The sequence below is a fragment of the Natrix helvetica genome, assembly GCF_964273705.1.
Source record: "Natrix helvetica genome assembly, chromosome: 4".
Classification (NCBI taxonomy): Eukaryota; Metazoa; Chordata; class Lepidosauria; order Squamata; family Natricidae; genus Natrix; species Natrix helvetica.
The window spans coordinates 115,215,299-115,230,557 of record NC_138550.1 but is presented as its reverse complement, the minus strand read 5'-3'; the positions used below and the strand labels follow the sequence as shown (position 1 = coordinate 115,230,557).

Genomic DNA, 15,259 nt, shown 5'->3' with positions numbered 1-15,259 from the left:
ATGGCAGGTTTTTATTATGAATCTCTTTCACAGACCAAAAAGAATGTTAACTTTGGTTTCAGAAAAACCCATGTTTATGGATTTTATTAGTTATAGACTCTAAAATCTTTACTTCCTAAGCCCCATCATCATGCAGGGGACTCAGAATAGATTAATCTCTTCTGGAGCCACTACAAAGTGAAATTATTGCTGCTCAGAATTCTTTGTAGATAGATGAAGGAATAAATGGAGTTTTTTATTCCATGGATGCATCTAAAGCAAATAATTGTCAGTAAGATTCTTCGGTTAACCATGAATGCTTAAAGTATTGGATAATGTATTTTTCCTTATAGAATCAAAATTACATTGATTTTAAATTTCATCCATTGTTATATTGTGTTTTTATATATATATATATATATATAGTTGAATATGTATATACTTGTATTGAATATATATATACTTGTAGTAGCTCAGCAGTAGCTTGTTAGTACTCAGCAGTAGCTTGTTAGTACTCTTAGATATGCTGCTTTTAAATTGGTACAACTGAAACCACTATTTTTGTAATATTTTTCTTTTATCAACTACTTAATGAAATAATGGTATCTTTAAAATCATATTAAATTTTTCTACTTAGAACAATACAACATAAACCTGAACAATGGCAAAAAATACTTTCTCCTGATAATCCGGTAGTAAATATTAAATTTGATGAAGAATTTCTCGGAGAAGAGCTGGTGGAAGAAGGTATTCTAAAATTCTATGTCATATGCTTTCTTTGCATTCCTCTCACTTCCTAAATACCATTGTATTATAAAACTAATGCAGATCCAGAGATCAGATTTTATTGATATTGATTCTACTTCTACTTCCTCCAGGGTGATTATATCCTTCTCACTCCCTCTGTCATGATTTTAGACACTAACTATGATTCCCATTCATTGGGTTTTAGACACACTCTGCATATCCTTGGCATTTGATTTAATGCCAGCCAGACATTTTTACTAATGAATTGTCAATTAGACATTTTTACTAATTTACTTTTTTCTCTTCTATTTCTGAAATTAATTTCTGACTTTAGGCAAAAGTTTTATTATAAATAGTTTTATTAAGAATTATAGTTCCTAGATAGCACTAAGTAGCTTATTAATACTTTTGATCTTGATTTGTATAGTATTTTTCTTTGCTAAGGAAACAAAAAATTAAGCTCAGAATTAAACATATCCCTTCCCTCCCACCACTATAACCCTTCTGTGTGATAGGTTGGGCTGAGAGAGACTGGCTGGCCACTTTCAGCCCTTCAAAGCCGGCCAGTTTAAGATGGGACAGATAGGAAAGGGATTTAAGGAATGCCGCTTTATTGTCATAATAATAAAGGAACAGAATCTAAAAGAATCTAAATTATTTTTCTTCTTAATTCATCTTGTACTATAATGGAGTTATTTTGAGTTTTGTCTCTCATACTTGCTTCATTATAGGATTGTGTAATCTGTTCTACAAATCCTTCAGTGGTTCCTTTCTTCCTTCTCTGAGGTTAGCTCTTAATTCCTTTATAGTCACTCATTGAGATTCTGTGACCGAAGTCAAACCTGGATCCTCTGGTTGCTCCAATACACATCATACCACATTGCTGTATGTCTACTTTATTTGCCATGTACAATAGAGCTGGTTATTTTGAGAATTGTTATAGATATTTAATAGATGGTTTTTCCATTGTCATTACTTGGACAAAATTTTAAGAAAAATCTGTTCAGATGATCCGATCCCTCTCCAAAAAGTCCAGAGCAAAGAGAAGATTCCTGCAACCCTGTATGTAGAGTCCATTTGTTATTGTTTTCATTACCATTGAACTAGTTGGTGAAATTATTTGAGAACACATTCCACATATGGTGAAACTATAAAGATTATTAATGGGATGCAGAACTGTAATATTGGAATGGTGGAGCTTTTCTTTCATTAATTCAATTTGCCTAATTAATTATTTTCTAGTATATGACCTTCCACAACAGCTAAATGATCTCCAGTATTTTTTGACAAACATGCGAAAGATTACACTCTCTGTTGTTAATGATTCTGCTAGCACCGTATCTGATATTAGGCCATCTTCAGTACATCAAGTGGCATTGGAGAGGTAATGGCTTATTTAATTTTTTTAAAAAAATGCTTTAAATTGCTAATGAAATAAAATTTAAATCTTTAAATTGCTAATAAACAGTTTCTTATTAAATAAGGGAATTACAGATAAAGTAAAAAAAAATAGATCTTAGTGACCAATTAACACGCACCAGAAATTTTAACACTGTGTATCTGAATAAGATGTATTTTAACTTATGTATTCCTGATATCTTTTTTCTTTGTTCCATTTTGTTTAGAACAAAATTATACAATTTAGAAAATGTAGCTCAAGAATAAAATTACTCTCCCATGACACCATATTATGGATATGACCCAAAGTCCCTTTCTTTCTCAGGGATTCCAGGGAAAGAATGGTTTATGGTTCTAGAATTGTTTTGAAAAACTTTTCCTAGGAGTTGGAAAATGTCAATATTTCTTGGTTTCTCCTTTGGAAAATGTGTGAAGTTGAGAAATTTGAAGGGAGGTGGAAAGGAAGCATATCGGGTTTCAAGGAAGGAAGGATCTGTCTTTTTTTTGACATTTATGTGGCTGTCTATCTTAAGCAAATAACTCTGGGTGGCTTAACAGTGTTAAAAAAAGAGAAAAATCTACAGACACACCCAATAAATACACATAAAAAAGGCAAGGCACTTTATCCTTTAGCCTCCATTACAAGCTCATTGATATTGGGCTCTGTTACATTTATCCCTTTTTGCAGATAGTACTTGGCTTATAACCCTAGTGGAGCCTGCCCATGACCATCATATGTTGTAACAGTCATAAAACTTAGTGATTGTGTTTCAATTACACTTTTTCCTCTTTTTTCTCCTAATTCCGGTAGCTAGTAATTAACTACTTTTTAACTATTTAAAGACTTGGTATTCCTGAGAAATCTGCTATGACTCTGGATATACTACCCGTTAAAGGACCTCATGGCTGTGCCCTATCGTCAAAAAATGATGGCCTAAATGAAAATACCCTTGTTTCTCATGAAACCTGGACTCTTCAACCAGAATTCCTGATTCTCACAGCTCCTTTTCAAAGTGAGTAACTTAGCAAGTCTTAGTACTTAATAAAAAATATTGTTGTGACACTTTTTCCCTGTTGATTTAATTTTATTTGAAAATTATTAATCATACAAAATAATGAGACCTTGGAATGTAATAATTCTCCATCTTGAATAATCGGTTACTAATTCAGAAAAAATGGATATCATTTTTTTGTCAAAATTTACAAGTTTGTTTAAGTTAACAGTAAATATATAAAATGCAACAGTAAATATATAATTCAAATATTTGTAGAAGATATCTGAAAACTAATGCAATTCTTATTTCAAAAGGTGGTGCAACAGTTACTAAATATACACAAATGACCAATAACTCAAACCGATCATTGAAATTTGAACTATCATGGCCTGCTCATTGTCTTACAGTAACTCCTCAACACGGAACTATTGAGCCACGGTAGGTACTTCTGTTGTTTCTAAATATTTAATGAGAACAGACAAATAATGCCTTTTGATTCTGTATCAATTTACCTAAAAGACACATAAAATTGTACTGTGAGTCTAATGAATTTCATTTTGTTATAAGAATTTTTCTATGGCCATAAGTGTGGCTCTTAATGTTGTCATTTGACTGCAATTCTTGATGAGTTACAAGCTGAATCTGTATGGAGTAAATTAATTGTTTAATGACTTTAACCTTAATAATATAATTTTAATTAAATTTTAACTGCAATTTTTTGTCCTATTCCTCCAACTTTGTAGTGAATTTCCTAACACTCAAGAGAACACAACTGTGCTGTGGAAAGAATGTTTTTTTTGTGTTTTATAGAATGTGACAATGTTTTGATAATCTGAAAGCAGTAGAATCCATTACAAACTAACACTAAAAAGTTAATAGCCTTTCTGCTGTGTCTCTTTTGTATATACAGTATATAGTGAAAATTTTCCACATTGCAGGTTAGGTGAACACAATTTATTGATATTTTATTTTTATATACGATATAATGAAATAACTGTGATGTTCTAGTGCTTTACGGATGTTTTGCTAAATGATCCGTCAGTATATGATTTTTTTCATTATTCCTTAACCACAGTGAAGTTTATAATTCTTTTATACAAATCTCAAAGTATTATAATTTCTTACATCAAATTTTCTCATTTCGCTAAAATTGAAAACTAAGTATTGAATTCATTTTCTAGGAGCAATGTTTCAATTCATGTGAGCCCAAATCCATCACTCGCAGATAATAAATCAATATTTCCATGGAGTGGCGTTATATGCATACTTTGTGATGGTGGACAAAAAGTAAGTGCTTCAAAAAATGTGCCAAAGTTCTAAAATAAAGTGTTACTCATAATATCATACCTAGTTTTAATATTGTAAGCATCCATATTTTCTGAAAAATATGTGAAGGGACTGCAGAGAGAATTGCAATGGAATAACAAATATGAATCTTTGAACTCTGTTTGGAGGCCCTAGAGCAGGGGTGTCCAAACTTGGCAACTTTAAGACTTGTGAACTTCAACTCCCAGAATTCCCCAGCCAGCTGGCTGGGGAATTCTGGGAGTTGAAGTCCACAAGTCTTAAAGTTGCCAAGTTTGGACACCCCTGCCCTAGAGCTTTGTACTTGTTAGTGGAAAAAATAAGTACATATGTACTCAGGCACTTTTGATTTATTCCAACATGAGAATTATTACCAGACCCCATCAATCTCCTCAGTCTGTTGAACTTTATTCCAGTGAATATGGCAACGTTATAGAAATACCAATGATAATCTGAAAGACGGTGAGCATGTTTTGCAAATAAAAATATATTGAGACTATTCTATATAGTTACACAATACATGCAGATTTAAATGAAAATCTTCATCGGTATCAACAAGACATGCTCTTCATATCTATAATCTTTGTTCTACATTGCCCCGTTATACTCAAAATATTATTTGATTGCCTGACAAATAGGGTGTTGTCTCCAAAACCAGATGATATATAAGATAAGACAAAGGATATCATTCACATTTTAATTCAGCTAATAAAAACTGGAATCAAACGTTTAGTAGTTCTTGCTTAGTGACTACTTTTCTTAGCGATCATTTGAAGTTACAATGGTGTAAGACAGTTTTGTGACCGAACCTTGCATTTATTACCATTACTGATCCATATCCCCAGTAAGAACTCCTTATCAGGAAAAATGAAAAATAGAAGTAGAAATTAAGATTTCTTAAAAACTTCTCTTTCTAAGTAATCCATTTAAGAAAGTATCCTTCCTTTCTTGAAAACATATTAATGCCAATTACTTTCCACAAAACAATAATAATATAAATAAAATCTATATTTAGTAAAAGCTATATTTAATCATATCTATAGACTCATTAATAGGGGAAAGTTTTCAGTAATCTCATACTTTTAATAATTCTTAATTTAAAAAATAGAACAAAACAACACAATCATTAATATTTTTTTTAAAAAGAAACATTTTCAATAGCATCTGAATCAAGGTATTTTACTATGCTCTCCTGAGAACTTGCAAGAAGGCTCTAATCCTTAAGTCTACAAATAATGTTGTAAATTCCACTGTGGTGCAACAAATACTTTTAAAAGATTTAAATTCATGTTTTCTATTAAGCTATTGATAGGATTGCTTGTTAGCCGGTTACATTTATTATTTTCACATTGCAGTTGAATTGTAGTAATTCCCTAATATGTTAGGGTATGTGTCTTAGATGGCAGTTCTAAATAGGTATCCATACGTTAACTCGAGACAAATCATAGAAAAAGGTATAAATGTTATGTCTTTCTCTTATGTATAGCTTGTTAAGGTTCAAATTCAGGAAAATATCACTGAGAAGTCATCTGAAAAGAGCTCATTAACTGCTAAAATGGATGCTCAGCCACAGTCTGAACTAGCTGTTACTCACATACAACCATGCCAGAAAAAGTTGACCAAACTTGAAGTAAAAAATCGGACCATATTTTTTCCTGAGACAAAATCTGGTGAACACTCAGGTAAATTCTAACTTAGGTATTTATATTTATAATTTATAGAATTTATAAACTTTATTCTCATTGTACATATATATACAGTATAAACATACAACAAAATTCACATGACACCTAGAGACCAGGCCCAACACACATGACAATCCCCAAACACACCCCCACCCACCAAAAAATTCCCCGCCCCTCAGTGGTGGGTTTCAAAATTTTTTGGAACCTACTCTGTGGATGTGGCCTCCTTTGTGGGAGTGGCTTGCCGGCCATGTGACTGGGTGGGAATGGCTTGCCGGCCATGTGACCGGGTGGGAGTGGCTTGCCGGCCAAGTTCAGAGAACACCAAAGGACCCCACAGTCCTCTCCCTCCTTATCTTTTTCCTTTTTGTTCTTCGACTTCTCCTCCTCCTCCTTTCCCCACAACCCCACTCCCTTCTAGCACTGATGATGTTACCTAGTTTGGTAATGAAATGTCTGTAAGAAAACCACCAAGCTCAGAAAGCAGCAAGGATCCCACTATCCCCCACTTCCTCTTTCTCCCTTTCATTCTCCTTTTTGTCTTTTCTGCTCCTTCCCCCCCCCCCCCCTTCTAGCACTTCACCAGCTTGGGCGCGACCGGAGAAGTTTCTCTTCTCAGAAATGTCTTCAGTGGAGCGGTGGCAGCCTGGCAGGCTGAGCCTGTGTCCCTTTCAGGAGCTCCACTGAGGAAACTTCTCCGGTCGCGCCCAAGCTGGTGAAGCGCAGGCAAGCTCCGTCCCATCGCCAGGGAGACAGTGAGTGAGGTGAATCGCGTGGTTGCTCAGATCACATGGGCGCAGCCCGACCGGAGAAGTTTCTCTTCTCAGAAATGTCTTCTCAGGCTGCGCCTGTGTGATCTGAGCAACCACGCGATTCACCTCACTCACTATCTCCCTGGCGACGGGATGATGCTTGCCTGCGCTCCACCAGCTTGGGCGCGACTGGTGAAGTTTCCTCAGTGGAGCTCCTGAAAGGGACGCAGGCTGCCACCGCTCCACTGAAGACATTTCTGAGAAGAGAAACTTCTCCGGTCGCGCCCAAGCTGGTGGAGCGCAGGCAAGCGCCGTCCCATGACGGGCGGGGCAAGAACGTCCGGGTTCATTGACCAATGGGATCACGCGATCCGGTGCGATCCGGCAGAAACCCACCACTGCTGCCCCTAAACCACCCAAGCATCCACACAACAGACCAGGTATATTGGTATTCTTGGGGTACATGCTTTTAGTGCTGAGAGAGAGACTATTTATTATATGAGAAGAGAATATTTGTATCACATTGGTCTTTTGTAGGAAAGCAACAATACTATAGTTACAACTTACCGGTAATATTACTCCTGACCAAATAAGCAGCTTAGATTTTCAACAAATTGCTTGTTTTTGTGGACTGCTATGAAATTTACCATTAACATTTTATTGTTTGGCCATTTTATTTTACAGAAAAATACCTAGAGATTGAAAATAATGGAGATGAAAATTTGAAGTGGTTTTTGACTTCTTTTGCACCACCGTATGTCAAGGTTAGTTTTAAAAATCTGGTTTTCAAAGATTGGGACAAGTTCTAGTAAATAAATATTCTGTTCATTTAAGCAATTTGTTTTGTGTTTTTACAGGCCTTTGCAGCCCTCTGTGCAACTATTTATTAAACATGGTTTATTCAAAGCACCATGTAGGTTAACATGCTTTTCATTCTTAAATTAAAAAACTAGTTAACCAGGATATATGAACTACTGTAATTACAGCTATTGCTAATTTACATACTGCTGGTGTAAAAGTTTGGCTCAAATCAGAAAGTGAAATCATTTGTATTAAATGTTATAATTCATATTATTGCAAAAAACAATTTCATATTTCATTCAATAATCTTGATTGCTTGAATAAGGAAGTATTTTCTTACATGCAAGAAAAGTTTGTTAAATACCATATGTAGAAAATTGATTATATCACTAGAAGAGCAGGTCTGAGTAGAATTTTTGTAACGGTCTGTTTAATAAAAACCTGATTTTTATTTTAAGAAAATACTTTACAATTCACTATACAATCCACGACCCACCATTTATTGTTTCAGAGATATTTTCTTAACTTATAAACAGATTGGCCATAGTTGGACAAAAAAGCACTGGCAGAATGAGTGAGTTCTGACTTCCAATCAGTTTCCCCCTTGATTTTGCTTGTGGGAAGCTGGCAGGGATTGTCAGAAATCACATCACCGGACTGCAGTGGTGCAGTTGCACAGCTACTACCGTGTTTCCCCGAAATTACGACATGTCCTGATAATAAGACCATGCCATATTTTTCCTGTGGGCAAAAATACCCTCCCCCAATAATAAGCCCCCTGGACAACCCCCCCTCCAGCCAGGCAGAGCGCCACTCACCAACCTAGCGATATTCCGAAGGCGCAAAGCCGCAGGAGCTGGGGGGAGGGGGGGCAAAGGCGCTAAGCCGCGTGGTGCTCTGCCCGGCTGGAAAGAGAGGTTGCACGAGCACTTGGTCTGCCTCCAGCTCGTGTGTCTCCCAGCCTCACCATGCCCAGCTCTCCCTGTAGAGCTGGGCCAGGGTGCTGCTGCCGCCCCACTGCCGCCGCAGCCATCCTCCGAGCATAAACGTCTTCCAAACTCCGGAGATCCACTGCTGAGTCTTCCGGCAGCGGCTGCTCTGGGATTACACTCTATGGTTGTGGGCTGGCTGCGGGAAGACTTTGCCCCACCAGTCTTCCAACAGAGTCTTCTACAGAGAGAGCTGGGCATGGTGAGGCTGGGAGGCACACGAGCTGGAGGCAAAACAAGTGCTTGCGCAACCTCTCTTTCCAGCTGGGCAGAGCGCCACATGGCTTAGAGCCTTTGGGATATTACTGGGTCAGTGAGTGGCGCTCTGCCCGGCTGGAAAGGAGGATTGCCGGGCAGCTGCTCATGAGCATGGTCACCTCATAATAATAATAATAAATTTGAATTTATTAGCCGCTCCCTTTCCAGGCAGGACTCGGGGCGGCGTACAATGGGCATATAAAACATAAAACATGTGTACAAACACACAAACATACATATATACAAAGACACACATGCATGGAGGAGGTAACAAATTACAACATTTAGACAGTTAAAAATCACCATTAAAATACCCCAATTGTAAAAAACCCAATGTACAATTAAAATTTAAAATTTAAAAAGACAGTCAGGAGGAGTGAGAATGGCGGCTTTGTTGCGCTGCTGCGACAGCCAACACAGCCGTTTGCCCCTGAGGCTGTGCCCGGCTCTTCGGGTGCCCGCTTGCAAGAGAGCAGCCACCCGGCAACCCCAAACCAATAACCCCCCCTCCCCGATAATAAGGGCCAAGAAAAATTTGGGGGATCAAAAGAAAATAAGACCCTGTCTTATTTTCGGGGAAACACGGTATTTTGCCACACAATCCTTGAGATTTTATTCCTATGGGAGTAGTGGGCCATGGATTTTAGATGCATTCTTTAAAATAGCTCATTTGAGGTACTTTGATTAGAAAATTGTTGCCCTGTGACTGTTTCACAGGTTAAAAACAAACATACAGATTTAATGCTTTTGAAAATGTGCTAATTAAAGGCAGTATATATCAGGTTTAAAAACATCAGCTTTAGTTGGTTCACATACATTGTTATATGAAATTCATTTGTTGAATCAAGAAATGATAAATATACGTTTAGTGAAAACTTGAAATTATTTTAAGTATTTCATAACAGTATTGATAAACAAGAAAAACAATTTTCACATAATGGTTACACCATAAAATCAGTATATTACTGAAACTCATCATCTCTAGTTAATCAAAAGTAATGTAATTAAAGATTATTTAAACACTATATTATATAACTAATAGTTTTGATTAATAATTGTTTACTTTTAGGATGTTGATGAAAGTGGAGATGTTTACAGAGCTACATATGCTGCTTTCCAATGTTCCTATCTTTCAGGTACTCTTGAAGTTTGTGGAAAAGAAAAAGTAAGTCACTATTTGATCATGTTCATAGTAATTAATTGCATTTTTAGCTGATTTTACTTTAAAGGAAGAGAAGATGTCCGAAACTCCTAGGTTATAATTCATAAAACTGTTCCTCAAGACAGGTTGTTGTGGAAACTTCTATTTTGAAAATAAATCAAGCATATCAGTAAGATTTTATTAGTTAGTCCTAAATATACGAACTTGTCAGCCCAGGTTCAAGACCCAAGTACCGCACGAAGAGGTGAGCTCTTGTTACTTCCTTGGCTAAGAAATAGACATAAACACTTCCTCCTAGAGTCAGAAATGACTGGACAGGGGAAACCTTTACGTTTCTACAAAAGCATTGTTCTTTGAGTACATTGCACAAAATGAATGCTTTGTGTTGGAATAATTTCCAATTAGTCTGAAGTAGTTGCTATTCCATTATCTTTACTCTTTACATTCAGGAAAGATATTTTTTTTGCCTTTTACCTTCACATTCTGTGTGAATTATGTTACTAGGGGCTATAGAGCCAGACATTCAAGGCCAAAGTGTGATTAGGTACAAACAGGAATTAAGATTAGGTACAAACCTTAAAGCAACTGTGCCTTTAAATTGACATGACTAAGCTCTGCAGCTGATGTGCAAATCCTGGACAAGATGTACTTACTTTAAGGTGTTTCCAATAGATGCTCTTTGCCTCAAGGGTCATCTGCCATCCATTATTAGCAAGATTAATTTTAACTTTGTCACCTTTACCATATATTGTGGCAATTCTGGCAGTTGAGCAGAAAAGAATGATGAAATACATGCCTAAGATACGAGATTTTTTTTGTTTGTTTTCAAAAGTTTTATCAAAAGTTCATTTTCATTCTGTTGTTTTCAGAGGATAGTGATATTCTAAAGTCCTTGGTCAATACAAAAAATATGTTCCTTTTTCTCCATGGCATATTTTCTTTTTCTTGGTTCAAACAGTGTAAAGTGTTTTGTACACAAATTTACAAGGTAGGAAGGGGAACAGGTCAGAGGCATAAGACAAGGCAGTAGGACAGCTCCTTCTGGGAAATTAGGCTATTGCCATCTCTATTGCCTACAATTAGTTTCATCTCCCTCTCCCACCACCATCCCAACCTAACCATTTCTGTATATTTTTATAGTGACCACTAGATGATAGTAAAGAACAACAGACACAGCTTTTATACTCCCAAATGGCTGTGGGAAAAAAATCCTAAACAAAGGATTGAAGTCTACTCTCAGCCACAGAAAGTTACTGAGCAATTCATTGTCTCTCAGTCCAAACTACAGTACCTTATAGGGTTGTTGTCAGGAAGATTGAAGGAAATGTTAATTTCTCTGAGATCCTAAAAAGGAAAGGCGAGATAAACTCTTAACATTAAATTACTTTTGCTTCAGCGTTAGCTATATGCTCCAGGCATTATTTTTTTGTTACATGCCAGCAAACTGCTTAAACAAATTAGTCTGGAGTGTCATCAGAACTTACTCTTCTAGTAAGGACTATATGACTGTATATCATCCATATGTATGAGACTTGTACTGAAGTCTATATTCAGTAATGCCTGTGGATCTTATTGCATGATGGAAAAGAGAATAGCAATACTACACTAAAAACCATAATATTTTTCTGCAACTATTATTGACACATGTCACTATTGCTGTGCAACCTTCATTGGCTGCCTGTTGGCTTCCACATGGAGTCAAGATGCTGGTTATTACCTTTAAAGCCCTTTTTGGTATAAGACTTGGTTACTCGGGTTTCTGCTTATCCAGTGTGTTTGGACTGAGTTGATGAATTCCAGATCCCTTCATTAAATGTTGTCATTTTATGAGACCTATTCTGTGTGTCTTCTCTTCGCCTATCCTCTGGAATAATATCTCCCCGGAGATACAGACAGCATGTTGTCTCCTGAGGGTCCAAATAGCCTTTAAAACCTGGCTTGGTCTCAGGCCTAGGGTTAATACGTTGGGGAGAGTGCAGATGTGGTTGGTTTTAATGGTTGCTTTTAATCCAGATTGTCTTGCTTCATTTTCTTTATGTTTTTAAATGTTTTAATTATTAATTATATTTTCAAAGCCATCCATAGTTCGTTGGGTGAACTTATTTAAACAATAGGTTTTGCTATGTGTTTTTTAAATAAAATCATATAGTGTTCAAATATAGTTCATTCTATTAATTCAATCAAGTTTGGTCAAATAGTCATACATTCATGATTTTCTAATTTTTTGATAGATTATAGTGTCGTTTCTACCTAGAGACAAAGGACATTATTCTCAGTTTTGGGATCTTGAGTGTCATCCATTGCATGAGCCTCATTTGACAGACAAATATAGACTTCAGTTTTGTGGAATGGTAAGAATATGAAGGATGTAGTTATTTTTTGTTTGAATTAGAGTCATAATTATAATATTCCTTTTACATAGAATGGAAGAAGAAAAAAAACACCCCTATGGTAAACGATTTGTGTATTTATGTCTAAATGATTTCTGATTAAAGCTTTAAAATGAACCATTTAAATAGAATATCTTAGTGTAATCTTTTTTTCTTATTGCAAATTTTTTATTGGTTTTAAAATATATAGGGAAGGGTAAAAGGGTGTACAGAAAATTTTTTGCAGCTTCCACACTGGTGGCGAGAATCACCCCAAGAAACTCACAGATTTAACAATCTTAAAAATAAGATATAAAAGAAAGCATCAGAACAAATTTAACCAATATTATCAAACATGTGCTCTACTATTTTTTCTTTGTTACTTTTTGTAGTATCAACAATTACAATTATTCCAAATACATTCATTTTTGTGATCTAAGCCTTTTCGATATTGCTTCTTCTTCCCTGCCCCCTGGAGGAGCCTCAACGCCCCCCCTCCTTATCTTGTGTCTTGCTGTCCTTTTCCCTACTCCCACTAAATTCCTCCTCTGGGGGGGAAAGATTCTTTTTAATAAAGGCTTCCGCCTCTTGAATTGTATTAATTCTGATCCTATTTCCCTCCCAGAAGACCATCATCCCCTCTGGTAACAGCCACTTAAACCAGACCCCCATGTTGTATAGTTTTTTTTGATAAGGAGGAATATTTCCCCCTTCTCTCTCTTATTTTTTTGGGATCTGTTTAAGAATGGTGACCTGTTCCTCTTTGTATTTCAATGGTCTCTCCCTTTGGGTCGCAAGCACCTCATCCCTTGTGGATCTCCTGACAAATTTAACATGTACCTCTCTGGGAACGTTGTGACTTCTGGCATATGCTGAGTTTATCCTATATGCTAGATCCATATCCCACCATAATTGTTTCTTATCTCCCTTAATATAATCTGCTAAAATTGTGCTCATAATCTCTTTAAGATCTTCGTTTTCTTCCTCTGGCAGGTTCTGGAATCTAAGAAAAAAGGACATTCTTTCAAATTCTATTTTTGTCAGAAAATTTTCTACATCTGCGTTTCCCTTGCGTGTTGTTTTAAGCTCCTCCCCCATCTCCGCCGCTCTCTCCTCCAACACCATAATTCTCTGCTTATTCCCAGCAATATGTTCTTTAACGTCTCTGAGCTCTTCTTTAACCTCTGCCATTTCTTTCCTCATTTCATTCTGCCCCTTCATAAGTTCTTTAAACATTTCCGTAACAGATAGTTCCTTTGTGTCCTCTCCAGCCCCTCCTTTCTGCAACAATGAGGTGATCTTAGACTGTTGCATTGTGGGGCTGGGGGCAGCAGATGACAGAGCTAAGTGCGCCTTGCCAGTCGGTGGTTTTCTTGCAGCCATTGATTAGGTTCAGAGATGCAAATCCTTTCCAGGGAAAATGGTGTCCGGGGATTCCACAGCGGAGGTGGCCTCAAAAGGCAAATAAAAGCAGGGAAACCCACAATTCCAATAGAGAGATAGTCCAAGAAGTAATTTCAATAATCAAAGCTCAGAAGAGCTACATACAGAGAGGTCCCAGCTTCCCTTTGAGAGAGTGCAGCAAACAATCCACTTTTCTTTACTTTCTCTTTGGGAGCAGTTTCAAAGGACAAGTTTCATTCATATGTAGACAAAGGAAGGAGGGCGAGCGCCATCTTGGTCCTCCCTTCCGCAGGGAGAGAAGTCACAAAAAGTTTTTCTTTCCCTTTTTTTTTAAAGGCGAAGGTCAGCTTTAGAATCATTTCTGGCAATTGTAAAAAGCCATTCTAATTCACTGTCCAAGTAACTAATCAGTCATTATTCTCTCTCTCCGAGAGAGTCCCTTTAAATGCCATTTATTCCGAGGGGGGGGTAATAGAGGACCCCCCCCTCTAATTTCCATTTCAAAAGCCAGAGCAACTCACGCACATCTGTAGCTTTCTTTCAAAGAGCACCAGGTGGGATCCGCACCTCCAGCCTTCAGCCATGCTTCTCCTTTGATCTGAAACCTCCCAGGGCCATCCGGCGAAGAGGCGACGTCACTCGCCCCCCCCCCTGCTCCCTGGCACCTAGGCGAAGCTGGGAAAAACACCCCCACTGGCTGCCGCCGCTGCGGGGACTCCCAGCAAGCCGCCCTTCGGCAGGAGACCCTTTGTTCGAGTCTCCTGTGCTCCTTTCGGAGCCCGCCAAGGGAGCGATCGGCAGACTACACGTCTGGCAGACTACACATTCGGTCCCGGAAGCTGAAGTCCAATATCTTAGTGTAATCTTACGTTATATACTTTGTAAAATACCATCATTTGATAAAATACTAGCACTTACCTCTTACCTCTTTTCCTATAATCCAGCAAGTATAATGATGCTAACCTTAGTATGAAAGTATCAGCTTCAAGTAGTAGTTCTGGTTTACTTAATTTCTGTAGAATAAAAATAGTTGGTTGATTCAGTTTCTGCATAATTAATGGGTAAAAAAGCATAGCACTTCTCTAATTAATTACGTTTTGTAATTTATATATTGTAACAGTGTATCCTAAGCAGTAAACAGTTAAAAAATGAAGTATCCACATCATCATTTGTAAAAATCAATATTCGAGATGTATCACAAAGAAGAGAATACCTCAATATATTTGATCACAACGTATGGTATGTAAATTGGATGATTTATAAAATACATTTCTGCATATTCATTCATTCTCAATGTTTTAAATATGCAATCTATTTAGCAGTCTTTTATGAGATCTACAAACTGCTATGTAATAAAATCAAGGCCATAGATTTGCCTTGTACAAGGATTTGATTTTTAATGTGGTGTGATCTAT

At 37.0% G+C, this 15,259-nt stretch overlaps 1 protein-coding gene across 3 annotated transcripts in view; it reads left to right on the top strand.

The window, feature by feature from the left end:
- Positions 1-15,259, top strand: part of CEP192 (centrosomal protein 192) — a 78,718-nt gene that overhangs the window by 53,810 nt on the left and 9,649 nt on the right. For all 3 annotated transcript variants that reach the window (XM_081952761.1, XM_081952759.1, XM_081952760.1), the window contains exons 34-43: positions 617-726; positions 1,969-2,110; positions 2,968-3,137; positions 3,434-3,557; positions 4,301-4,406; positions 5,911-6,106; positions 7,546-7,625; positions 9,979-10,074; positions 12,303-12,422; positions 14,965-15,083. In XM_081952761.1, coding sequence (XP_081808887.1) covers positions 617-726; positions 1,969-2,110; positions 2,968-3,137; positions 3,434-3,557; positions 4,301-4,406; positions 5,911-6,106; positions 7,546-7,625; positions 9,979-10,074; positions 12,303-12,422; positions 14,965-15,083 — 1,263 coding nt within the window. The remainder of the gene's footprint in view (positions 1-616; positions 727-1,968; positions 2,111-2,967; positions 3,138-3,433; positions 3,558-4,300; positions 4,407-5,910; positions 6,107-7,545; positions 7,626-9,978; positions 10,075-12,302; positions 12,423-14,964; positions 15,084-15,259) is intronic.